Below are 25,589 nucleotides of genomic sequence, written 5' to 3' on the forward strand. Positions count from 1 at the left end.
TATGGAGAGGAGCTTACAAAAGGACAGCAAAGCTGATGGTGTTTTTAGGTATGCAGTCACTCCTGCAGAGGGGTTGCTGGACCTCACATCCCTTTATTTTTCAGACTCCACTGAAGTGATTGGTAATTTACCTCACCTTGGAGCTCACTCTACTTTTCAGCAAATGTATCATACACACTTTAACTCAAAAGCCCCAACAACTTCTTCCACATTATCAACAAGTGAGACCATTGGCTTTTTAAAATTTTTTTATTTTTTCACTCATCATTTATTTACAAATACACATTATAACTTTTATATACATTGCACATTTACATGGTAGAAAAGTACAAAACTATATATTTAAATGAATTTATATTTAACTTGCCATGTTTGAAAATATAAAATTGCATCAGAAAAAAGTAAGAAAAGCAAGAAACTTGAACTGATAAAGCTTTGATATAACTTTTAGTGACACACTGTTTGAAAAAGAACTTTTTGGAGGTACAGCACACTAGCTTAAAGGAAACACCTAACAAAAGGTTTAATGTATAGCATTCCCTTCCTTCAGTCTCCAGATACCCATATCACTCAATTTCTTTGGATTTGTAACATCTTAAAAGTATATTCTGAGAATTCTAACATTACTATCACCCTTTCTCTCACAAATCATGACAAGAGAGCTGAACTAGGAGTTTCCTCAAAGATGTATCCTCTGTACCTTCTAGTTGAGTCAGTTATCACGCCTTTTGGTCAGTCAAGATTCCTTGTAAACAAAACCCGAGGGATCATGTATGTACAGAACAGGCAGCAGAGAATCCAATAAATAAACATGACAGAAACTGACATGCAAGTTTGTTAAAGTGGAAAAGAGTCTAATAACAGTGAACTGAAGGGAGACAGATGAGTGAGTGAATAGTCAGGAATGGACTTAAATGGTTTACAAGGAAAAAAAAAGCTTTTACTTTACAAGCAAGAGACCTCACAATAAATAACAACTGCTCTTCCTTTCACGAATAAATTTCTTCAAAAACAAGGTGTACAGTCAACCAGACATTTTATGTATAAATTATAAAACATGACACAGTATAAATAAATGTCTACAAGTCTCAACTATGGGCCTCATCCAGTAGACCTCACAATGACTGCCTCTCCAGGACCAATGAGTAACAAGGTGGCCTGGGAGAGAGCTCTAGGACAAAAGTCCTTTATGTATAGTTTTCCCCCCAAATAAATAAGCATACACTTATTTACAGTATGGACAATATATTTTTTTTCTTTTTTCTCCCCCCCTCTTTTTTTTGTTTTTGCCAAAGGCTATGTGAACACTGAACACTGGTGGAGGGTTTACCACTCTAGAATGGAAGATATAGGAAAGCTGTAGTCCTGGTCTTCATCTTCCTCTTCTTCCTCGGTATCTTCCGAAATGGCTAGATGGGGGAATACAGGGGAGCTGTTGTTTAAATACGGACAACAACAGCGCAGAAGCAGCTCAGTGTATGTTTTCAAAGCCCTCTGATACAGCCATATTACAGCGTTGCATTTTTATGTGACTTGCAGTGAGATGCTTTGTTTTTGGCATCTGCTGTTATGCAATAAGTTTAAAAAATTTTTTTTTTTGTTTTAAACATAATCTATGAAGTCAAAAACTGCAGAAAGTTCTGAAGAATCAATGGCTCAGGTTTTACGGGCAGATTCCTGAAATTAGATAAAAAGCGCTCTTGTGTTCTAGGTATAACTGCTTTGGGTCCTTAATTCAGAGTTAGTAGAGGCAACTGCGAAAAGCAGCCGCCTGTGTGTGATCACAGAAAGCTGTCTTTGAAAAAGAGAAAAAAAGACTTTTGAAGCAGTTAGTTTAGATTCAAGTGTTAATAAAGCAAACGGCAAAGCACATGACTAAAGCCAAAGAATTAGGGGCAAATGACTAGAAGTAGGTTTTTAGAGGCAAGCCCGTTGATGATCACTGGACAAGTCCTAAAGCCAGAAACATTCCAGGGACATTTTTCTGTGGACCACTGAACTGCTGGTGAAATTTAGCAGTTACCTAGTTTAAAGAGAAATGGGCTTCTATTGGAGGATTTTCGTGCTTTTTACGTCTCCATTCCCTAGGGCTTGCCTGGGAAAGCCTCAAATGGCAGCAAGGTTAAAATCGCACTTACAGTTGCAAGATCCGGAGTGCTTTACTTCCAGCAGCACCCCCGAGGAGCAGGAAGCTTCCTTCATGGCACACTCACTGGCGTAAGTGGTATTGTCGCTGGCACAGACAGGCTCCTCAGACTTACTCTCAGGGCACAGCTCATCGCAGAGGGAACACCGGCCTCTGCCAACCTTGAAATCCCATAAACACTTCTTTCCACCGGTGCACTGGATATCTTCACAGGACTTTGCTTCTAGGATATAATACGCCTGGGATGAGTAAATTGATTTCCCCTTTTCCCCATTTCTCCCTTACTTTAGTCCCCTGTCAATAAACACCAACTCACTAATAGGATAATGGAGGCATTATGCAAAAATGCTTGATTATAAAATTGAAACTCAAATGCACATGTTTCCTACATACCCTATTAGTACACGAAAATAGTATTTCTGGGGAACAGGTTATCACAGTATTCTTGAGTTAAAAATGTATTTGATTATTTCCCACAAGTGGGATCTTTTGAAAAATAAAAATTCCATCAGTTATTAGAATCTGGTAACAGATTTTAGGAACTGTTAAGCAATTATTTCTTGCTTCCAGCAAGTCTAGCACCTAAAATACGTGTAAAATTGAATGAGTTCTAAGTTTCCTAAGACAGAAAATTGTTTCCTGTTTCTTGCTGGCATTTCAACATATATGCCAATGCTTCTGGAAGATAACTGTTTTCTTGAAGAATGCTGTGGTTACCACAGTTTACCCAAACTGGAGAGTATTTCTCCCTTTGGTGAAACCATGCATTATGGAGAGGCCTCAGGCTTATTCATTGATTAACTCCACGGTTTTAACACTACAACTAGCCTTTCTGATCCTGTTTCCATTTTTCCTTCCTTAATCCAGAATACCTACTGATACACTTTCCCTCATAGGCTAATCCAATCGATCTGCCCAGGAGGCAGGTAGCCTTTCTCAGGTGACAGGCACTGGAGTAGGTCACTCCATCGTTCCCACAGAGATACTGTTCAGAGGAAGTGGGCTCTGGGCAAATCCGGTTACATGTCACACAGTAGGCATTATTAGTCTGGTCCACCACGCATGTGGAGCTGCCTGGACAGAAAACATCCCGACATGTCTCTGAAATAAAGAGGGAAACACACATCAATGATAGGCGCTTCCTGGCCCTTAGGGAGTGAGCATTTGGTATTATCAAGGAAGTCATAAAGGGGAAGTACCCAGCTTTTCAAAAAGCACTTTGGGAGCCTTGTGGTTTTCAAGAGAAAATCTACGACTCTAGGTCGATCCCCTCAGTGTTCTTATGAAGTCTTCAGAATATAAAAAAGGGTTACTTTATTTTGCATCATCATTATTGTTAGGCTCTTAGAGTGGACTATACCGTCCCTCAGGGGTCTTCCAGTGGGTCCACCTCAGGGGGGAAAGCTGTAGGAGGGGAGCCAGGTCAGACCTACTTTTACATTTGCCCTGGTACTGGACTTCCAGTTCCGGCTGCTCTTTACATCTGGCCTTGAGGAGTGCACACTCATTGCGGTAGGTTTTCCCATCCAGCCCACACACTGGGCCCTTCCAGGTGATGTTGGAACAATCTGGGGCACAGACGCAGCGGGGTTTGTTCTTCTTGTTCATTCGGCATTTTTTCCCGGGACCACAGTCCACGTTCTCGCAGGTCTCTATGAGGTGGAAAGAGGCATGGATCAAAACCAGGGCCAGGCAGTATGCAGGTCAGCCAGGAGGGCTGTGGAGGCCTGGTACCACCCCGTGGCCAAGAGTTCCACCAGAGGGGTCCAGCTCTCTCCTGGAAGTTGCGGAGGGGGTGGGGGTGGGGGGGCAGTGGCCTGCACCCTAGACCCAAATCCCTCTCAAATAGGGTGAGTGTGCTGGCTTCACCACCGCACTTGGCTAGGAAGTCGGGAACCTCTGGGAACCGTGTTTTGCCTGTAGTGTGTAACAGGCAAGATTCAACCAGAAAGGCTTACAGGGGCTGGGGGAAGATGGAACCCACGAACAAAACTCTCCTAGTCCCAAACCCCAGCTGGGCAATGGGGAGGGTGAGGATAAGACGCCCTCTACCGAGGGCCTGACAACTGGGGAGGAAGAGTCCTACCTTTACAGGGGATGCAGTTGGGGGCGCCCCCATTGAAAATCATCCACTTGAAGAGCGTGTTGTCATTTACATCCTCCTCGGTCCAGGAGGTGCTCAGGCGGCCAGTGCTGCAGCACTCCTCCTTGCTCAGTTCTGTCTTGTACAGGACCTGGCAGCGGCCGTTCTTTGCTTGGCGGAGCCAGCAATTTCCAGCTGCAAGGAGACAGGGGTGGGAGGTGGGTGAGAGAGAGGCAGGGGAGGGGGAGGGAGGCGGCGAGCCTGCGAGGGAAGGAGACCCAGCAGGGATGGGGAGGGAGTGAGTGTGGAGGAGTAGAGAGAGACGGGAGAGAAAAGCAGAAAATAAATCGAAGGGAGTGAAGAGGTGGGGGAAGACACGGGGAAAAATCCGGCTGAAGAGGTGGGAGGTGGGTGAGGGGGAAGCAAGGCGAGAGCGAGAAGCCAGAGCGCCCCAGCCATATCAATGTCAGTTACCAGTGACCCAGACACAACACGTGCAGCTTGCATTGACTTTTACTAGACTGTTTACTTTTATTCGTCCCATTTCATAACCTGCAGCGACTCGAAGAGCAGATTAAAGAACCTGACAAAAACAGGATGCGACGGATGTTTTTACATGTCGGTTTCATGTAGGCGGTACGGGTATTATTTGTGACAGGGGTTAAGAAAGTAGGAGAACTTGAGAGAGAGGGAGAAAGAAAAGAGAAAGAGACCGACACAAACACACACAACAGGAATAGATCAAGCACAAGGCACTTGTGAAAAATGAAAGCAAAAAAGCAACCGGGCCCTGCCCGGAGCTGCCCTGTGCGGCCTCGAGGCGCAGCCCGCCCGCCAGCCGGCCCGGCCCGTTTTGCAATCCGCCAGACCCAGAGGACGCCCGCGGCCACCGCGATCTTTCGAAATCTCCGAGGGCTGCTTTCCCCGGCGCCCACGTCCGCGGCACCTAGGCAGCGCCTCGCCCCGAAAGGCGGGCAACTCAGAGTAGTGCGGTGCCGACGGCGAGGGGGCAGTGCCCAGGGGGACAGTTTACAACACACTCAAAACGTTAACGCTAAAGCAAGGAAAGTTACAGGTCTGTCTCACCAAAGTGTAGGGGAAAAAAGAAAAGGGGGAGGCTTCCTACTATTTCACAGTAATATACACCTATCTCATACCTACCGAGAAATCTCTTGGAAGTAATTTCCCCTTCTTCCTCCCCCCTTTTCATGTTAGGATTTTGGTCAGGAAGACTTCTTATGAATCATCTATATAATCTGAACAATAATTGGACCGCAAGCTATTATTATTATTAAAAAAAAAAAACTGTGCCCAAAGACTAAGTGAAATAAATTTAATACCCCCCCCCAAACTTTAGAAATTTGCTCTTAATACATCTCGGAATTTAAATAAGTTGTGAGCTCCTCGCTGTTCTACATAAAGTTAGTCGGAGGAATGAGGCACAGAAAAAAAAATTAAAACTCAAAACACACCGGGGTAATTTTTTTTTTTTTTTGCGGGGTTTGGGGGGAGGGGGTTGGAAGAAGCATCCACTAGGCAGAAAGCTACTCTTCCCTCTAAAATTTTCAGCATCCACATCTCCAAGTTTGGGCAAAGTTGCTGAAACCACGTCCCCCAGCCACCAAAGAAATTTCAGTATCTCCCCCCATCCCCCAGTCATTTTTTTAAAGTATCCAAAAGACGTAGGAGGGAAAGAGGTTAGATTGTAAATGGATCGACTGAAATCTCCAGGCTACTGATGCTTGTCCCCTTCTTCAGAGCCAAAATAGGGAAGATAACATCTAAACTGATTATGTCCAGAACTTGGAGCATCTAACCCTAACTACTGAGAGAGACTCGAGCTTACTGCCTTTCCTTACTCGAGCTCCAAACTCGGCTGGCAGTCCTGAAGTGTCACTGCCTTCAGTTTTCCCACTCTGCTCCATCCTGGAGTCGCTAAGTTGGTCCAACATCTTCCGAGAGCAGCGCTGCTTAGAACAGACCCAGCGCGGACCGCAGAAAAGTACAAGCCCCTGCCCGCAGCCGGGCCTCCCCGCGCATCCCCCCTCGCTTACCCTGGGCGCTGCGGTCCTCCATGAACTGGCAGAGCAGCAGCAGCAGGAGGCAAAGGCCGCCGGGCTGGTGCCTGGGACCGACCATCCTGGGGGCAGACGCGGGGCGAGGAGCGCGGCGGCGCGGGGAGCGGGCGCTGCGGCGGGTGACTCGGGCGAGCGGCGCGCGTCGCAAAGGCGAGCGGCGGAGGGCGCAGCGATCCCGGCGCAGCCCCGCGCTCGCCGCCGGCCGCCCGCGCGATTCAATGGACGTCAGAAGCCGGGCGCAGCCGCGCTTTAAATCTAGACGGGGGTCTCCGCGGTTTGCGGTGGGCGGTCTCCCAGTGTGTGGGGCAGTGGGAGGGCGGCCGCGAGCAAGGGTGTGCGCGGCTCCTTGGGGGTGGGGAGCTTTTAAAAGTTCAGTGTGAATCAGGTGACATTTCCCACCTTCTGGAAACCCTTCCCAATTATCTGTTGGAGGTGCCCGAAATCAAAGCGGCAGGAGGGGAATCGCCGAGTTCTTATTTGCGTAGGAGGGAGAGGGAGGGGGAAGGCGGAGGGGCGGGGGGTGGGGGCGACGCTTCGGGGGTGGGGAGCGGGGAAGAACACCCACTTCAAGTCCTGCACGCCGCCGCTCGCAGGCAACGCCGGCGCGCCCGGGGTGGCGGGTGTGTGAGTGTGTGAGTGTGTGTGTGTGTATGTGTGTGTGTGTGAGAGAGAGGGGGGCGCGGTGGGGGCGCTGGAGGAGGAGGCGGCGGGCGGAGCGGGTGTGTGTGTGGGGGAAACCCGGGAGTTTGTCTCTGCTCCATCGCTCCTCGGCTCCAGAAAGACTTTGCAAACGCCCCGAGAGCCCGGAGCTGCTGAAATAGCCCGCTCGCGGTCGGGTCGGAGCGCGCTGGCCCCGGCGCTTCGCCGGGGCGCGCGGCGGTTTTAGGCCCCCGCAGTCCCGGCGCGGGACCGGCGAGGTTTTGTGTCAGGGTCTGTGCTTGCCTGACTTTGCGGCCACCCCCAGCCCCGGCGCCTTCCACCTTGGCTGAGAGGGGCCGAGATGCGGCCCTTGGTCTCGACGAGTCACAAGAAAAAAAAAAATGTTTAACACCTCAGGCCCAGCCTTCCCCCCCACCTCGCCGTCACAGTCTCGCCCTCTCCCTTTCTTTTCTCCCCTTTCACTTCGCGGCGTCTGGAGTCGGAGCCCGGAGCGGGGGCGCCGACGTAGGCGGTCTGCACCCCCCCCCCCACGGCTCGGAGACTCCCCAGTTTCTGTCCTGTGTGTCTCTGTCGGTCTCTCCCAGTCTCCTCGGCTCGCGCTCTCTCTCGCTCGCTCGCGCTCTCTCTCTCTCTCTCTCTCCCCGTTCGCGGAATAAAAAAGATTGCAACATCGATAATGAACTTCTGTAGCCTCAGTTTATTAAGCACAGTGCCTGGCATTCTTCACTGAAAGTTGGCGGGTCTCTCATTTATAACATTTTTGGCACCGCTGAATGAAACTGAGGAGGCGATATTTCCTTTTATATAAAACCATTACTTCACGGAAAATGCTATATTGTTTATTCCAAAGCTGCCTTTTAAATTTCCATTCTTTTCGCTTCTGGAGCCCGAAGGACAACAGACAGCGAAGTATGCAGACTAAATTCTTGGATATTCGCAGGTCACTGAGATTTGTTCTACGGATTTCAAATCCGCCCCTCTTCGCCCTCCCTCAAGCCTCCCCCCGCCAGACCGCCCCCCCATTCCTCCTCTCGCCCTCTCACCCCCCATCTTCCATCAACCCCCCCTCCACAACTGCAAATAACTCAGTGATAACAGATTTTTTTCCACCAACTGCAGGAGATAGTGCTAATCTTTTAATAAAAGATCCCATTACAATGGGATCTGTCTGGACAGACTATAATAGATCCCGAAATACAGCCGTGCTAATATTAGAAGACAGTTGTTTGGGTGCCTCTCAGACGGGCCCAAGCCCCCCTTTGAAAGTGGGCATGAATCACAAAGCCCCGCGGCCGCCGCACCTGCACCGCGCGCATTCGGTGCAGCAGGCTGGTAAAAACGGGTGACCTCGCCGCTGCTTTTCGCTTTATAATTATCGTCCTGGGGACGGGAGAGGAGGGGTGCGGGCGGCCCGTGGGTGGGGGGCTGGCTTTTTGGTGACTTCAGACGGCTCTGGGGGCTTCACATCCTTCTTAAATTTTCCAGATTTATTCTTTCTCTCTCTCTCTCTCTTCCCTCTTCATCCCTTCCCTCCCGTCCGCCCACCCCTTCTCTTTTCTTTTTCCCTCCCTTACCCCAAGTCTGCCCAAACTCTCCCCCCCTTTCCCCCTCCCCTCTTTCTTTTCCCGTCTTCCTTTCTCTCTTCCCTCCAACGCAGGATTAATGTAGAGTTGTTTAGTGCCCTCTAATGGCAGACGACATTAACAATTAATAGCAAACTGTCCCCTTTGCAGGAGCCGCCACTCAATGGCAGAGTTCCAAAGTTGAATTTATTTCTTCTTTATTCAGGGAGGTGGATATAGTGCTTGTATACTAAAGTGCTGGAGGGAAAGTTTGTTTCCTCCCCTTCAGGTCTCTTTTCCCCAAGGAAAACAGTCGAAAGAAAGGGGAAAGCTAACAATTATTGTTATTTGACTTTTTTATATGTGTAAAAATTTGTCTTTTAATAGCAAGTGACACAGCTTTTGTTTTAGCTGGGTTTATCAAACCATGTATCTAGGATTGCAAAATAAATGACATATTCTAAGTACCTAAAAGATCTTAGGTGGTAGATGGCTGAATCTTATGGCAGTGCTACCAATAGCCATTAAAAAATTTTAAGATCCAAACGTAATTATATGAATTTATATTTGCCCCTGTTTAAATACATTTATTGGTCCTGAATCCACTGTAGCCCCTTAAAACTTGGAAAATCTGATTGTAATTAGATTTTTCACCCTAGGACCTTACAAAACATTTAAATTTTACTTATGCTTAGTTATATATGAAGTCATCTTGCTTGGAGGAACGTAGGGTCACATTTTAATCCATCGTTTATTTTCCCAGTACTTCTGGGAAGATGGTTTTAAAGATCATAATTTCTTCATATTTTATAACATATACCAATGAAAATAGTGATGTAACTTGCATGTTCTTATTAGATTTAACTTGTTCAATTACATGTGCATATACAGTATGTTGACATAAGAAGAGCATACAGGTAGATACAATGCGACTTTTTTGGGGAGATCTGTGTGACTAAATAAAAATTGGAATAGAGTCAGTTTTGCGGGTGTTAATAAAAATATCTTGACTTTTTATCAGAAGTATTTGGTTTATCTAAATACTTATTTTAATTTATATATAGAGAGACAACTGGTGTCATAAACACTTTCTAAATTAATTTAATCTAAGGTGTGTCTACACAATTCCGTATGATGGGTAAAAAGTGAAAATTCTGTTTCAATTTTATTTTTTGTCTACATAATGCCAAATACTCAGACTGGTCATTTGACTAAATCAACTGCATTGACTAATTGCTTTGGCATCATGTAATTGTCTAGGTTGGCCAAAGCAGACACGGTAGCTCTCCTTGTAAAAAATGCCACCTCTCATAGGAGTGCCCCAGTACAGAGGCAGACCCGATATGGGATTACTTCTCACCCCAGAGAGGGTGGCCCTGCAGGTCAGGGTTGAGGTCACTGGCAAACACACTGTGGAAAACACAAATGCTGTGTTGCTTTTGCCCTTTTGAATAAGCAGCTTGGTGTTTGTTTAATGATATAAGCTCATCCTGTTTTTCAGCTGCACCTTGGATAGTATTGATCTGTTTGGGAGAATGTCTGCTCTGAATCGGCACAGATCAGTCATTAGGACTCTTGTTGGCCTGGGTTATCTTCTGGCCAATTCAAGGAAATGAGACATAGGTCAATATTGGTTCCATATGGGCCTCCTGTGGGCATCAGCAAGAGATCCATCCAATTTCTATGGTATGAAATGGTATCACACCTGTTCAATGCCATCACAGAAAAACAGCTGCAATTTTTTTTTTTTTACTGTTTTATCTCCTGTAAATGTTAAATATTGGGTTTGTGGATGTCTAAATGTCACGGGGACATTTTAAAATAAAAATGCCTTCTTTCATTTTTGTTGTATGCCTCTAAGTTTGACTTCTTATTTTTTTCCTTTCTGCTCTGCCAAAAAAGTAAATGTAAATTATGAGAAACACAATAGGACCACTTTGTAACTGACTTTCTGGGCAGCACACAAAAAGACTGCTGTTCTCTGATTGTTTTTTTGTCAGCTTCAAAAGCTGTCTTCCTTCTGAAGTTTATAAATTTAAAATATTAGAATTTAACAAATGATTCAATCTAGCTCTAAAGATAGCTATTGGAAATCATATGAAATTGTTGTTTGAGACCAAAACTGACCTGGTTAAATTTCAGTCTCTAAAAAGAGAATATGGAGGGGGTGGAATGAAGTTATGTATGGAAAATTTGAAAGTCATGAACTGAGTAGCTTTTACTTTTTGCCTTAAAATTAAATGTTCAAATTTTTTGAAGTGAGGTGTTTTGCAAAATGAATATTAAGATTTCAAATGCAAATAAATAATATTATAGAATTTTAGCACTTGATAAATAGGCTGAAATGATTTTTAAATAGGATTTTGTTCTTCTAGGTACAGAAAGAGCTACTTAAATGCGTCATGGTCTGTGGATTGTGCAACTTCATAGGCTAGAATGAGGATTTGAGGTGGGGTGGGGGGGGTAATAGTTCTGTATTGGCTGAATTGTTGCAGAACTAAAAAGTTAAGAAATGTGAGTACATAAAAGCAATGTTTATCCAAGATGTCCAAACCAATTGAATAAGTTTTTTAACAAGTCATTGGAATGTATGTGTTTTATATAGTACTGAGAAACAATTGATTACCTGAACTTTTCTCTTTTCAGTGTTGCTTTGATGTTATGTAGAGCCAGTCAATCATGGACAGCCCTTTCTTTCTGATGCTACTTGTTTCTGTATATATAACATTTTTTTATTTTTTAAATTTTTATTTATTTTTTTAAAGATTTTTATTTATTTGACAGAGACAGACACAGTGAGAGAGGGAACACAAGCAGGAGGAGTGGGAGAGGGAGAAGCAGGCTTCCCGCTGAGCAGGGAGCCCGATGCCAGGCTCGATCCCAGAACTCTGGGATCATGACCTGAGCCGAAGGCAGACACTTAATGACTGAGCCACCCAGGTGCCCCATAACATCTTTTTTTTTTTAATATTTTCTTTTTTTTTAATGTTTTATTTATTTATTCATAAGAGTCACAGAGAGAGAGAGAGAGGCAGAGGCAGAGGGAGAAGCAGGCTCCCCACGGAGCAGGGAGCCCAACGCGGGACTCGATCCCGGGACCCTAGGATCATGACCTGAGCCGAAGGCAGACGCTTAACCATCTAAGCCACCCAGGCACCCCCATAACATCTTTTTAAAGGAATTTTATTTATTTATTTATTTTTAAGTAATCTCTACACCCAACGTGGGGTTTGAACTCGACCCTGAGATCAAGGGTTGCAAGCTCCACTGACTGAGCCAGCCAGGCATGGCTCTGTATAATATTTTTATTGTCTTATTTTCCCCTCCAATTTTAGAAATATTTTGGGTTTCCAGCAGTCATGTAAGATATGTGGCACATAGTCACTTAAACTAGCTGTATCAGCATATTCAAGTTTAGTGTAATTAAGTCATTAAAATAAACCTTAAAGAAAAGTAAAGAATTCAAATTATACCTCAGGATAGGAATCATATATTGGATTAATAGAAACTTCTAAATAGCTAACTGTATTTTAGGTCACTTTGACAATACAAATGATTCATGTATTCAGTGTGTGATGTTTAGCATTTTTAACCCTGATTCCATTCACACTTTCTACTGCATGGAAAGTATGAGGAGAGCAAATCAGTATTTGCTGTTTTGTTTTCCTATTTTATGATTGAAACATCAAAGTCAGAGCCACTTCCCTGGATCATTCATTGGCTGAAGGTGAGTTGGCAAGTTGTAGTTACCTTTGTATATTTTGGTTTCTGTTACCTTATTTTAGAGTGGCAGTGGTTTGCACATTTAATTAGTCCTTTTCTAAGTGCTTGCTTATTCAATATTGCAGTCAGGAGTTGATATGATTGCTATCTGATCATCCATGTTGTCATCTGTACTTATTTTTTATTGACATGAATCCTGTCTCATTTCTGATGTCTGATTAGCCCAAAAAGTAAAGTATTATGTTTATGGTAGGTCCAGAGTTCATAAGACAGTTATATATGACTTTAGACATCCTATTACATCTTTATATAAATTTTAAGTTAGTCATCCTTCCTCAAAGGGGAATTAATTCCAAATCCATTTTGCATTTTGCCTTTGCACCTTTGTCAAAAATCAAATGACCTCATATGTGTGGATCTATTTCTGGGTTCTTTATTTTGTTCCATTGATCTATTTGTTGATCTTATGCCACTACCTCATTATCTTGATTATTGTGACTTTATAGTAAGCGATGAATTCAGGTAGTGTAATTCCTCCAACTTTGTTCTTTTCAAGGTTGCTTTGGATATTCTAGTTACATTTTCATGTATATTTTAGAATCTACTTGTTAAATTCTACAAAAAAAGCTTCATGGGATTATGTCCAGGATATGTTAATTTGGGGAGAATTGAAATTTTAACAATATTGAGTCTTCAAAACCATGAACATGGTATATCTTTCCATTTACTTAGGTTTTCTTTTATTTCTCTCAACTATGATTTGTAGATCCATTTTGTATTTTGGCTGTCATTGAAAAACATGCTGAAGGGTAATAAATGCAGTTTTCAGCTCTTTATCTCAAAATAACTCAATGGGTTATAAAGATTTTCTGGTGCAGGCTTATACTTTTCTTCATACTCCTAAGGCTGATTGTCTATAATTAGTCAAAAGAATTTATTGAGTGTGGTTTCCAGGAGTGGTGTGCTAACTCATTAAAATCTGTTGCATGCATTCTTTTGGTGTTTCTTTTAGATTATAGTCACTTCTTTAAATGAGTAATTTCTGTCAGGCTGAGATTTACACTCAATGAGCGCTAAAAATGATCCTCTAATGGTTAGTGTTTTGTTGAATATTATTTCATCATTTTTATGTGAATAGATTCCTATTCAAAACTCAAAGCATCATTATGCTTAAGTTTTAAGCAGTGGAAACATGCAGTTCCCATTGTGCCAACATTTGGGTGGCAGTTACTTTCTGCCTTTATTCTGTATTGGAGAGTTATGGCATTTTTTCATTTGTCATTGCTCTCCCTGATTCATTCATCCTTCCCATAGTTTCCTTTCCTCTTATATCTCATTTTCCATTCACCAGAAGGAGTAGTACTGTAACCTAAAATTGTACCTTTTGCAGCATGTATTGGCTTATTTTTTTTTTCATGTAAATGTTACATTCAAAAGTAAACTATACTTTGTATTGTTTATCCAACCGTACTATTAAATATTTAACAATGGGTTGAGGTCAAATGGTGATGACACAACATGTGGAAATACGGGACAGATGATGCATTAAGTGTTGAAATAAATTATTTCAACACATGGCGAGACTTGCTATTTTTTAGATTAAAATAGGCATATATATATTATGAAGATTAGTAGAGGAATGACTTAGAAACAGTCTTGATCAATGTGTGCTTAATCTCCCACAATAGCCACTCTTCAGCAATATAAAATTGTTAGTGTATAAAGGAGACTCATTTATTTGGTTCTCCAATACATTAGATAAATGGTCTCAGTGCATTTTCCTTGCAAATAAGGATATGAAAATCATCAACAGGAACCATGTGTTAATGGCTCACATGCTGGGCAGATGGAAACAGTGTAGAAGAACCATTTAGTTGAGATCATTTTGGCCTCAAGATTTCTAATCTTTGCTTTAGCAGAAAACATTGCTTTGGCCAGCCAGATGACACAACCATCACACTGTCAACATTTTCATTTTTGCCAGAACACCAGATTTCCTGAAGAAATATTTAGGCAGTGATTCTTAACTTTTTCTTATTCGCAGTCCCTCTGAGAAGCTATTGAAAGATATGAACCATCTCTCCAGAATAGTGTACAGACACAAACACATATACACCCACACAAAATTTTGCATTCATTTTTAAGGAGGCCATAAACATGTAAAAATCTATGCATAGATCCTCTAGGGTTCCATGAACTCCAGATCACAAACCCCTGATTTTGAAAGATCCCACTGTGAGATGGGCTGATTATTCTGCCATTACACCCTAATCAGTCTACTTGCTTTTCAAGAACCCTTCAGACTTCAGTGAGTGTGTCCTTCCTGGAATAATTCCATATAGTAGAGTGTCTTACAAAATTAACTGAGGTCACCATTACAGCAACTGTCTTGAGAGAATTCGAACCAGACACACACCCCCCAATATGTATCTATTATTTTGTTCTTTAATAATAATGTATTGAGTACCTATTCCATGCCAGGCACTTGCGATATACCATCTCAATTTTCTTAAACATCTTTTCAGATAGATTTTTTTTTCAACACTGTGCTATGAGATTCATTCATACTGCTGCATGTAACAGTTTATACTTTTTCATTAAATGAATATATCACCATTTAGTCATTCTGTTCTTGAAGTTCGTTTGAGTTGATTCCAATTTTGACTATTATGATAATGTTGCTATAAATATTCCTGTACTATATTTTGGTGCACATATGAACACTGAGGAATATACTGTTAGGTCTATGCCTAGGAGTGGATTGCTGAGTTAGAGGTTCATCCATGTTATTGTGGGCCAGTAGTTTATTCCTTTTTATTGCTGAACAGTATTCAATTTTTTAATGAATATACTACAGTTGTTTATTTGTTTCAACTATTTTTTTTAAAGATTTTATTCATTTATTTATTTGACAGAGAGAGAAACAGTGAGAGAGGAACACAAGCAGGGGGAGTGGGAGAGGAAGAAGCAGACCCCCCCGCAGAGCGGGGAACCCGATACGGGGCTCGATCCCAGGACCCTGGGACCATGACCCGAGCTGAAGGCAGATGCTTAACAACTGAGCCACCCAGGCTCCCTATTTGTTTCAACAGTTGATGGATGTTTGAGTTGTTCCCAGTTTGGGACAATTGCAAATAAAACTTTATGAATATTCATCTTTTTGTGAATAGATATTTTCATTTTTCTTGGGTGGCTATGGAATATCTGGGAGTAGAATTGCTGGATCATAAAATAAGCATGTATTTAACTTTATATGAGGCTGTCAAATGTTTTCCAAAGCAGTTATACCATTTTATACTTACAAAGTAGGAAGATTTTTGTAGTTGCTCATCCTCACCAACACTTGTATTGTCAGTTTTCCCAGTTTTAAGCATTGGAGTGAGTGTGAAATGATATATAGTTGTGGTTTTAATTTGAATTTCCCTAAATGACTAGTTATGTTGAGTACATTTATATGTGTTTATCAGCCACGTTTATATAGATTCTTTTGTGAAGTGTCTGGTCAAGTGTTTTGCTCATATATTTTATATCAGATAGATATTATTAACACCATTTCCTAGATCCCTCCACAAAACATAAAACAAGGCTGAGTCAGGAAAACTTTATAGCCCAGCATTTAGGAAGGGATTGTACTATAGGATTTCTAAGGAGTAATAAGGAAAAAAACAGCATTGTAATTACTATTATATTTTAAACAACTTAACATACTTCTACAGATAATTTTTTTCTATTTAGTTTACTTATAAAATCTGTATTTAAAGCACACAAAATATGCTAGCAAAAATAGCCCATAGTCTTTCTGTGGCTTGGGCACCTGGGTGGCTCAGTCAATGAAGCATCTGCCTTTGGCTCAGGTCATGATCTCAGGGTCCTGGGATCAAGCCCCGCATCGGGCTCTCTTCTCAGTGGGGAGTCTGCTTCTCCCTCAGCCTCTGTGCTCTCTTTTTTTTTTCTCTCTCTCAAATAAATAAATAAATTCTTTTAAAAAATAATTTCAACACATATATATTTATTAAAAATATTTTATTTATTTATTTGAGAGAGAGTGCAGGAGCTGGAGTGGGCGAGGGGCAGAGGGAGAATGAGAGGCCGACTCCATGCTGAGCTGGGAGCCCGCTGTGGGGCCTGATCCCAGGACTCCGAGATCATGACTCAAGCCAAAGGTAGATGCCTAAACTAACTTGAGCCACCCAGGTGCCCCTCAAGAACACATATTTATTAAATATCTATTATATTCTCCAGACCCTGTGATGGGGATAGAGGAGCAAACAAGAGAAATCTAGTTGTAGCTTTCTTGGAATTTTTGGGATAACAGAGAAGACAGATATTAAATTAGTATGTTCAATAAATTATGATGAAGATGGCCAGGGAAAGTCTTCCTGATGAAATGACATTTAAGCTGAGACCTTACATTTGAGGAAGGGTTGGTCAAGAGAAGGTGGTGCTTGAGAGAGATGGTGGAATAGTATTTGTGAAGTTCAGGAGGCAAGAGAGGAATCATTTGAGGAACCAAAGGAAGTTTGGCAGTATGTGCGTTGGCACATACTTTGAGAGGAAGAGTAGAAATTGAGGAGATGGAAGAAGTTGGTGGTCCAGATTATGTAAGTTCTTTTTTTTTTTTTTAAAGATTTTATTCATTTATTTGACAGAAAGAGACACAGCGAGAGAGGGAACATGAGCAGGGGGAGTGAGAGAGGGAGAAGCAGGCTTCCCGCTGAGCAGGGAGCCCGATGCCGGGCTGATCCCAGGACCCTGGGATCATGACCTGAGCTGAAGGCAGACGCTTAAAGACTGAGCCACCCAGGCACCCCCAGATTATATAAGTTCTTATAAAAACATTGGGTTTATTGGTTTTCCAGAGGAAATCCATGGGAATATTTTAAGTAGGGAGTGGCATGAGCCATTTTTTCACTTAGAAATGCTCTCTTTGCCTGAACTGTAGAGATGGATTTGGAAGGCACTAGCCCTGGCAAAAGGCTACCTTTTAGAATGCCATCCCAGTAGCAGAACTCTATCAGGGGGTGAAACAAGGATGGATTCATGAGATGTTTAAAGGTAGAATTTTTTTTTTAAGATTTTATTTATTTATTTGACAGAGAGAGAGAGACAGTGAGAGAGGGAACACAAGCAGGGGGAGTGGGAGAGGGAGAAGCAGGCTTCCCACTGAGCAGGGAGCCCGATGCGGGGCTCGATCCCAGGACCCTGGGATCGTGACCTGAGCCGAAGACAGACGTTTAACGATTGAGCCACCCAGGCACCCCTAAAGGTAGAATTAATAGGTTCTACTGATTGACTAAATGTGGGGGACAAAAGAAAAGGAAACAATGAATACTCTTGGGTTTCCAGTATGAATAAATGAGTGGGTGGTGGTATCATTTCTTGAGATAGACAATAATGGAGGAGGGGCAGGTTTCTGTTTGTGACTGTGTTTAAGGAACTTATGGTCTCCTTTGAATGCTCTAAATTGTCAGTTTTATCTTTTTTTTTAAAAGATTTTATTTATTTATTTGACAGAGAGAGGCACAGCAGGAGAGGGAACACAAGCAGGAGGAGTGGGAGAGGGAGAAGCAGGCTTCCCACTGAGCAGGGAGCCCGATGTGGGGCTCGATCCCAGGACACTGGGATCATGACCTGAGCTGAAGGCAGATGCTTAACGACTGAGCCACCCAGACGCCCTGCCAGTTTTATCTTTATGAATAAATCTATTATGGGTAACACAGGTTAGTGTTTCTTTCTCACCCTGGAAACAGCCAGATCTACCTAGGTATGACTAATTACAACCAAGAATACAAAGACTTTGGGATGAACTAACCAAACAAATGAACAAGAATGGGTGGTTGTTTCATAAACCAGGACCCAAGAAAATACATGTTCCCCCTTGCACTTTTTAAGCACTAACTTTAAAGGGTAGCAGCAACTCAAGATATAAAACCTACAAGAGGATAGGATGAAAGGGGACCAAGCACTCTTTCAAGGTATACAACTGCGTGGGAATCTTTGTCCTGTGTGAAGTGATCTCGGTCTCCAGTAGGCATTGCCATTTAGGATCCAGCACCTGGAGTGGAGATGGAGAAAGTGGAAGATGAGAAATCTAACTCCAGCTACCTCTGACATTTATTCATACATTAAACAATATTTGTCTTCTGTACAGAATTAATTGAATATAATTGGGTACCAATTGTTAGTAAAACCATTAGATGGATGATCGATGGGGAATTGACTTTATATGGTGCCAAAGAAACCAGATGACTTCCTAATTTAAGAGGGAAACCACAACATAATAGAGGGATTAGGCCATCTTCACCCAAATCCACCGGTTAATCTTTGTATCACCAGAGTAGGGCAACCAGCTTTAAGTGTGCCCTGATGTAATGGAACTTAAAGAAATAACATCACCCATGATGAATTGTAGCCAAAAATGAGTAAGTTGAATGTAATCAAGATGTTGGTTCTAATTTCTCATTTGTGGGAAATTCAGGAGAGAGAAGAACTACACCTCAGGGAAACGATCAAATTCAGAAAGTGGGTCATTCTACAGAACAACTGACCTGATCTCATCAATAATGGAAGCCTATGGATAAATACTCCCCTCTTTTCCCCTCAGATAGATGGTTCTGAGAAAAAATTTCAGGTTATTCTGTGGGGTTAAGCAACTAGTAACTGTAAAGGTGATAATATCGGCTCCATAACACATACAATTTAGTGGCTTGTAGTATACTCACAAATTGTGCAAACATCACCATCATCTAATTCCCGAAGGTTTTTATTACTCCAAAAAAAAAACCCCTGTACCCATATGCAGTCACTCTTGTTCCTCTTTTCCCCTGGCTCTTGGCAACACGTATTCTACTTACAGTCTCTATGGATTTGCCTATTCTAGGCATGTCATGTAAATGAAATCATATAATATATAGCCTTTTGTATCTGGATTCTTTTACTTAGCATAATGTTCTCAAGGTTCATCCATATTGTAGCCTGTACTGGTTGGTACTTCACTCCTTTTTTTATGGCTGAATAATACGTCATTGTATGGATATGCCATATTTTGCTTATCTATTCATCAGTTGATAGATATTTGGGTTTTTTCTACTTTTTAGCTGTTATGAGTAATCCTGCTACAAACATACTCATACAAGTTTTTGTGTGACATACGTTTTCACCTATCTTGAGTTTAGATATCTCGGAGTGGAATTACCAGATCATATGATAACATTATGCTTAACTTTTTGAGATGCTACCAAATTCCAATTTCCAAGCAGTATTTTGGAAACTGTTCATACCATTTTATATTCCACCAGGAATGTGTGAATGTTCCAATTTCTCCACATTCTCCCCAACACTTGTTATTAACTGTTTTTTTGATTATAGCCATCTCAATAGGTATGAAGTGATATCTAGGTATTTTCCCCCTGAAATAGTAAATTCTATTTGAAGCTAAAGTCATATAAAGAGACTTTGTAATGAGGAAACAAATGACAGCAACCTATAAATTTCAGAGTAAAACAGTTTAAATACACAACAGTGAACTTTGGTACTGGTGGATGTAGTTGAGGAAAGTAGCTTATAGAACTTGCAGAGCAGCACAAATAATCCATTTCAGGAAGAAATACATTTTCAGGTAGAGTGAAAAGCTGTGAGGTTACAAGAAGGCAGCTCCCTATCAATACAGCAAGGTCCAAGTCTTTCAACTAAAGCACCGGGGGAATGAGTGGGTGGGGTTGGAAGGGGAGACTTCCGAAGTTGAAGGTCATTTGGTTTTATATCTTGGGCATAATTTCTTGTGTCCTGCTGGAAAGCCTCTTTGTGGCTTTGATTTATATTTTTAAATTCAGTTTTAACATTACATTACGTTAGTTTAATTTATTATTTTGTAATTTTAACTTAAATATTTTATAATTTTCATGGTGCCATGAAAATCTTGATTCCTTATATGATTAGTAAATCACTACTTCTCCTTTGCCTATGTTTCAAAATCTTACATTTTTATGTTACAAAAGATGTTAAAACCTTTTAAAAAAATATTTTCTTTTAGAATTTGTTCTTAGATTTTTGCCTTCTTTGTGGAGAGAAAGTTCTTTTTCACCAGGCTAGATTTGGAAAAGAGAAGGCAGAATTTACTGAAGCAGAAACATAGGAGAAGGATAACGGTATATCTTGGTATTATTAAGCAAAACACAAACCCTTTTTTTCCCCTGAGTACAAAGAAATATGTTTTACTGCAGAACATGTGGAAATACAGTAAAGGAGAAAATTGAAATCATGTCTTTCCTTACCACCCAGAGATAGTGATTATTAATGCTTTGGTGTATGTTCATCCAGAGTTTTTCCAAGTATAAAAGCAATAATTCAGAGGAGCACCAATACCAGTCCAATCAGGCAGGCAGAACCTCACCAACTAAGACCTAGGTATTCTGGAAATACTTCTGATTTCTCAAGATTCCTGCCAACATGCAGGGAGGGTCTAGCTCTGGGAAGGAAGGCTGATAGGAAGTAGACAGGGTTCAGGGAAGGTTCTCAGCCTGCAGACTGAGTCTTGAGCAGGGTTCCAGATCTGTCTAACAACGAAGAAGATATAGAAGACAGGATGGAGGGCTCCTGGGTCCAAGGAAAGTGGTCTATTGCCAAGCTCTATGAGAATAGTAGGGTTATTTTTTCTATGTGCATCTTTTTCCTGATAGGGCTATCTCAGGAAAGCAGATAGACTTGGCCTCTACAGATGGAGCTCATCCGGGGTTCCAAACCTGGGTTTTGAGGAAGAGAAAGACAGGCAACCAAAACAAGGACTAACATTGTGCAGGTTGAAAATGAGTCTTATTTCTAATTATATTATACATTTTCTGGAAAAAAATCTTTAAAAATATGTTTTAACATGGTGACTTTTTTTCCCTCTCAAGCTACTAGTGGGCTTAGTTGAATGTTTAAAGGAGTACCATAGTGCTCACAGAGTATGTTAGTGACTATTTTTAATGGTAGAAGCAGAAAATTGCATTGTGTTATAGGAAGCAATTAGAGATATTTGAAGAATGTGTGTTCTTGTTGTTCTTACAATAGCTAAACAGCTTTTAGGTTTCAGCCAAAGTGTTTTCCCCCCCAGAAAGTTCTAATAAGATGCAAACTATACATCAGTGGAGAGCCTGGTCCAGTCGTGGGTGTTCAATAAATATTAAACACCAGCAACAATCGTTGAAGTTTCCTATGTTATGTCTGCTCCAGAAAGGACTTCTTTAGCAGAGCTATGGATTAAGGATAGCCTGGGGCTGCAAGAAAGAGACACATAGAAACTTTGCCCACAGCCCAATCCCACACACCAGTGTGTCAGAACAAAAGATCAGTATATGGCAGTAACCCCTTACTGCAGTCCTCTGGGCACACTGAGCTGCCTTTTCTTGCTATTGGCCTTTTATGAATAAGGAGCTGAATCAGCCTGTGATAAGGCAACTGAGAAGTGCTGGCATTTTGAAAGGGATAACCTGTGAATATGGTCTTGGGTTTTACTTACATATTTACATCTCCCCAGGTCTAGCTGCAACTTGAGAAGAAGCTGGAAATAAGGAGATAAGTATTCTTTGGCCCAAATGAAGGGCAGAAGTCAGTCTCCCCTCTGATCTGCAGTCTGGATCTCATATCTGTGAGTTGAATCTCTATTGCATGAGGGACAAGTGCAGATTGTGCAACAGAGGGCCCCTGTGTGCATCTGACAGGAGAAGTTTGTTCTGAGTGTCATAGTGTTGCTTTCATCTTGATAGACTAGCACAGTCTGGGTGAAATGGTTGGGGGAGGGTGCTGGGGAAAGGAGAAATGCTCAGGTAGCTGAACAATGAAAGCTTACATGCTACATGGACAGAAATGAAAGGGAACACACAGATGGCTCAGTGAAACCACTGGTTAGCTGAGGCAACTGAGAAAGTGGAGTGGGGGATTCAAGAAAAATAACATTTGTGAAGGCTAAATATAATCAAGAGGATCAGAAACGTGTCCTGGAAAAGCGATGGGAAATACAGTTATATGTCCATTAACCACAGCACCATCACCATCACCATCAATCATCTTTAGTCTATGATGAAAATTCAGAACTCAAGAGAGACCTGTCCTGGCTCATGTCTATACTTCATGTTGAAGTATTTATTTTTGTCCTCAGTATTAGAAGATGCTGCCGCTGATGCCATTACTATTCATGTGTGTGAATGGGGCTCAAAGCTGCTCCCTTAATGACACCCAGTCCCATCTTGTCTAAACATACATGTAGATAGTCTGTCTATCACCGTCGGTGACTTGCCCTTTTCACTTCTGGGGCTGCATGAAATCTCAGTTAACAAAAGCTCCTCTCCGTTTCAAGTATGCAGCATCATCGATCTGTTGCTTGTTATGGTTCCCAGGAGTCAGAATATATTCTGCATCACTAACTGTTGAGCTTCTACACATTCTTCCCACTTCTCATTTGTTGACCCTGCTTCTAATCAAGCTTCTTTGGCTTGTGGTGGGTGCAGCTGCTGTGGTTTAATGCATATGTCCAGGGGCAGAGATTCAATGAGCACAGCTTAGAACCTGATGGAGTGACTACATTCTGGATCTTTGTTTTTGGCACTCATGTGTTTCCACTGATGTTAATTATGGTCTATGGGTGAGGGCTGTGGGGATTGCTGGGGGAAACAAGTGAGAGTCCAAGTTACTGTCATTCTTCCTCCTTTTGAGAGATGCTTACAGTGCATGGGTTTACTTGAGTTGACTGCTTGGTGCCATGCCTTGATCCTTTTGAGGTGATGTCCACAGAAAGGAGTTTTTTTTGAAGGTGTCCGCCCCCCCTTTTAAAGGCTATCCGTGCATCTCTGAACAAGTTGCCTAGGAGGTGGTTTTGCCTTAGTTCTCCCTGTGGATTTCTGGAAGTTTCCTCTGTGAGGATGGCAACATCACCTCAGGCTATGGATTACATTTTTATATTGGTATGATTTTGCATCATCTAGGACAAAATTCCATGGAACTGAATGTATTTTTTTGCACGTTGGGTTTAGAAGTACAGTCACTGAATAGATAGAAGTTCCTGAATGCACCAATGTTGTATGATACTGCCTTCTGTGCTGGCTTGATATTTAAGAGGATGCTGGGCATAGTCTGATTCTGGCTTTTAGAAGCATGGTTTTGTCTAGCACACTGCACAAATAGATGTACCCAAATTCAACTGGTGGTGGAGAGCAGATTTCATAGCTGTTATAAAGTCTGCCACCAAATCTAACATGCTGGCTTCATTATTATTTTAGGAGTTTAGGGATATTTTCTTGTCAGGATACCTACTTTTTAAGAACCTGGTGTGAGAATCTGATTTAGGCTAACAAAATACACTGAACCAATAGTATCAAAGATGTGGAAATAAAATAGGTCAGGATTAAGTTTAAGAAATAAGTTCTGAGGGACGCCTGGGTGGCTCAGTCGTTAAGTGTCTGCCTTCGGCTCAGGTCATGATCCCAGGGTCCTGGGATCGAGCCCCGCATCGGGCTCCCTGCTCTGCGGGAAGCCTGCTTCTCCCTCTCCCACTCCCCCTGCTTGTGTTCCCTCTCTCGCTGTGTCTTTCTCTGTCAAATAAATAAATAAAATAAAAAAAAAATAAGTTCTGAGCTTTTTGATGATAATGTCTGCTACTACAGAACTTGGTCCTCTTGCTTCACTGAGGAAAAGAGCATGTCTGTAAGACAGGTGTGACGTTTGGACACTTGTTTTCTTTTTCTTTTTTAAAAGATTTTATTTATTTACTTGAGAGAGAGAGAGTGTGCCCAAGCAGGGGGGAGGGGCGGAGGGAGAGGGAGAAGCAGACTCCCTGCTGGAGCAGGGAGCCCCACATGGGGCTTGATCCTAGGACCCTGAGATCATGACCTGAGCCAAAGGCAGACGCTTAACTAAATGAGCCACCCAGGCACCCTTGGACACTTGTTTTCTTTACCATTTCCATATTCTGCTTTTACTGAAACTGTTCTTTTCCATAGAGGTTTATATGGCTTGGTCAAAATAAAAATAAAAGAGATGAAGTATAGATACAGGAAGATTTCTATCATTTATTAAGTATGGTGGTTGATACGATATGGGTGTAAAATTAGAAAAAGTATATATTGAATAAATATGAAACATTTAGTGTATATATAAATGAGATGTTTTATACATTATGCAATGAATTAATATGCAATATTAGGGGATTAAAGAGGGATTTGCCTTCCTACCTTTAGGTATTATTTGAATTTTTGTGATCAATATATTAATTTTGTAAAGAAAAAAATACATATGTTTATCAATTATCTTTAGCTATCTTTGAGGAGACCCCTAGCCCTCTATAAAGTGAAGTAACATTTTTTATGGATGCTCAGGTGCCTAAGGATAAAAGATATTTTCAGGCAGACTCTTGGTCAGATGAGAGAACCCTGAGTATTGGGGTTTACCAATCCTCAGAGATACAATTGAAGAGAATAAACACAAAGAGTTAAAGTATTTAAATAAAAAAATGAAGGTTGCCTCTGGTCATAAATATGTGGCTATTCATTTTATTATATACAGCTAGTGTGACTGATGCCTTTGACCCACAAGGAGACAAAAGAAGAGACAGATGTGATCTCGTCCCTTAAGGATTATCTAATTAAGGTAGAGAGTACAGACCTGAACAGCAATCCACTAATCCCAAAACAACCTAAAGCCAAGTGCATAACAATGTGGTGAACATGGTATATACATAATTTAAAGGAATTCAAGATAGGAAAACACTCAGCTTAGTTAGTCATGGCCATTATGTTTCCAGGAAAGGATTATTTGAAATCAACAAATCTAATTCAAAAAATAAATATTAAGATGAATAAGTCATACTTAATGTTCCCCAGAAAATTATAATTTTTATAATCTTGAGAGAGAAAATGCTATGGGATGAAGGGATCAGTAATTAATTTTTCTGAAGATATCGAAATGTTATAGCATATGGAAAAGACCTCAAAAGATGGGAATTACTTTATTACAAGAAGAATGGCTAGATCAATATGCCAGGCAAAAGCACAATAAGCAGCATAAATATATGAAGAGTATAGGATTCTGGGGCAGGTCGTTGATTGGAGTTTGGGAAGATTAAATGGTGCAGGTTCTAAATGACATATTAAGACATTTAGACTCCATCCTGTAGGTAATGTAAAGTCATCGAAGGCCATAAAAAAACGACTAGATCTGTAACGGTTACTACGAAATACATACAAAAAATTGTAATTGAGAAATTAAAACAACAGTTCCCGCCTGCGCAGGCGCAGACCCGCTTCAGGGGACAGGATGCGTGCGCAGCTTTTCAGCCCCTGCGGAAGTTCCCACAGGGCTACTGA

The 25,589-nt window shown here is 41.7% G+C and overlaps 1 protein-coding gene across 3 annotated transcripts; it reads right to left on the bottom strand.

Annotated features, from left to right (window-relative positions):
- Positions 1-231: 231 nt before the first annotated feature.
- On the bottom strand, positions 232-6,368 carry FST (follistatin). Of its 3 annotated transcripts, none has more exons than XM_044916918.1 (6): positions 6,284-6,368; positions 4,233-4,424; positions 3,580-3,798; positions 3,023-3,247; positions 2,139-2,366; positions 232-1,409 (listed from the first exon to the last, which is right to left on the bottom strand). In XM_044916918.1, exons 1-6 carry the CDS (start codon positions 6,366-6,368, stop codon positions 1,327-1,329), a joined length of 1,032 nt encoding a protein of 343 aa, XP_044772853.1. In that variant the 3' UTR covers positions 232-1,326. The 3 variants fall into 3 exon arrangements, with proteins under 3 accessions (XP_044772853.1, XP_021552490.1, XP_021552500.1); XM_021696815.2 differs by having other exon boundaries at positions 2,139-2,369; XM_021696825.2 differs by having other exon boundaries at positions 1,291-1,677; positions 2,139-2,369.
- Between the last annotated feature and the right edge of the window lie 19,221 nt (positions 6,369-25,589).

This window comes from Neomonachus schauinslandi, chromosome 7 (assembly GCF_002201575.2).
Source record: "Neomonachus schauinslandi chromosome 7, ASM220157v2, whole genome shotgun sequence".
NCBI classification, from domain to species: Eukaryota; Metazoa; Chordata; class Mammalia; order Carnivora; family Phocidae; genus Neomonachus; species Neomonachus schauinslandi.

What these genes read in the sequence shown, in the direction of transcription:
- FST (XM_021696815.2), bottom strand. Translation starts at nt 6,368, where the DNA reads ATGGTCGGTCCCAGGCACCAGCCCGGCGGCCTTTGCCTCCTGCTGCTG. An exon ending in CTATGAGGGAAAGTGTATCA is followed by an intron (nt 2,370 to 3,022) that starts GTAGGTATTCTG and finishes ATTATATCCTAG; the next exon opens with AAGCAAAGTCCTGTGAAGAT. An exon ending in GCACTCCGGATCTTGCAACT is followed by an intron (nt 1,410 to 2,138) that starts GTAAGTGCGATT and finishes TCCCCCATCTAG; the next exon opens with CCATTTCGGAAGATACCGAG.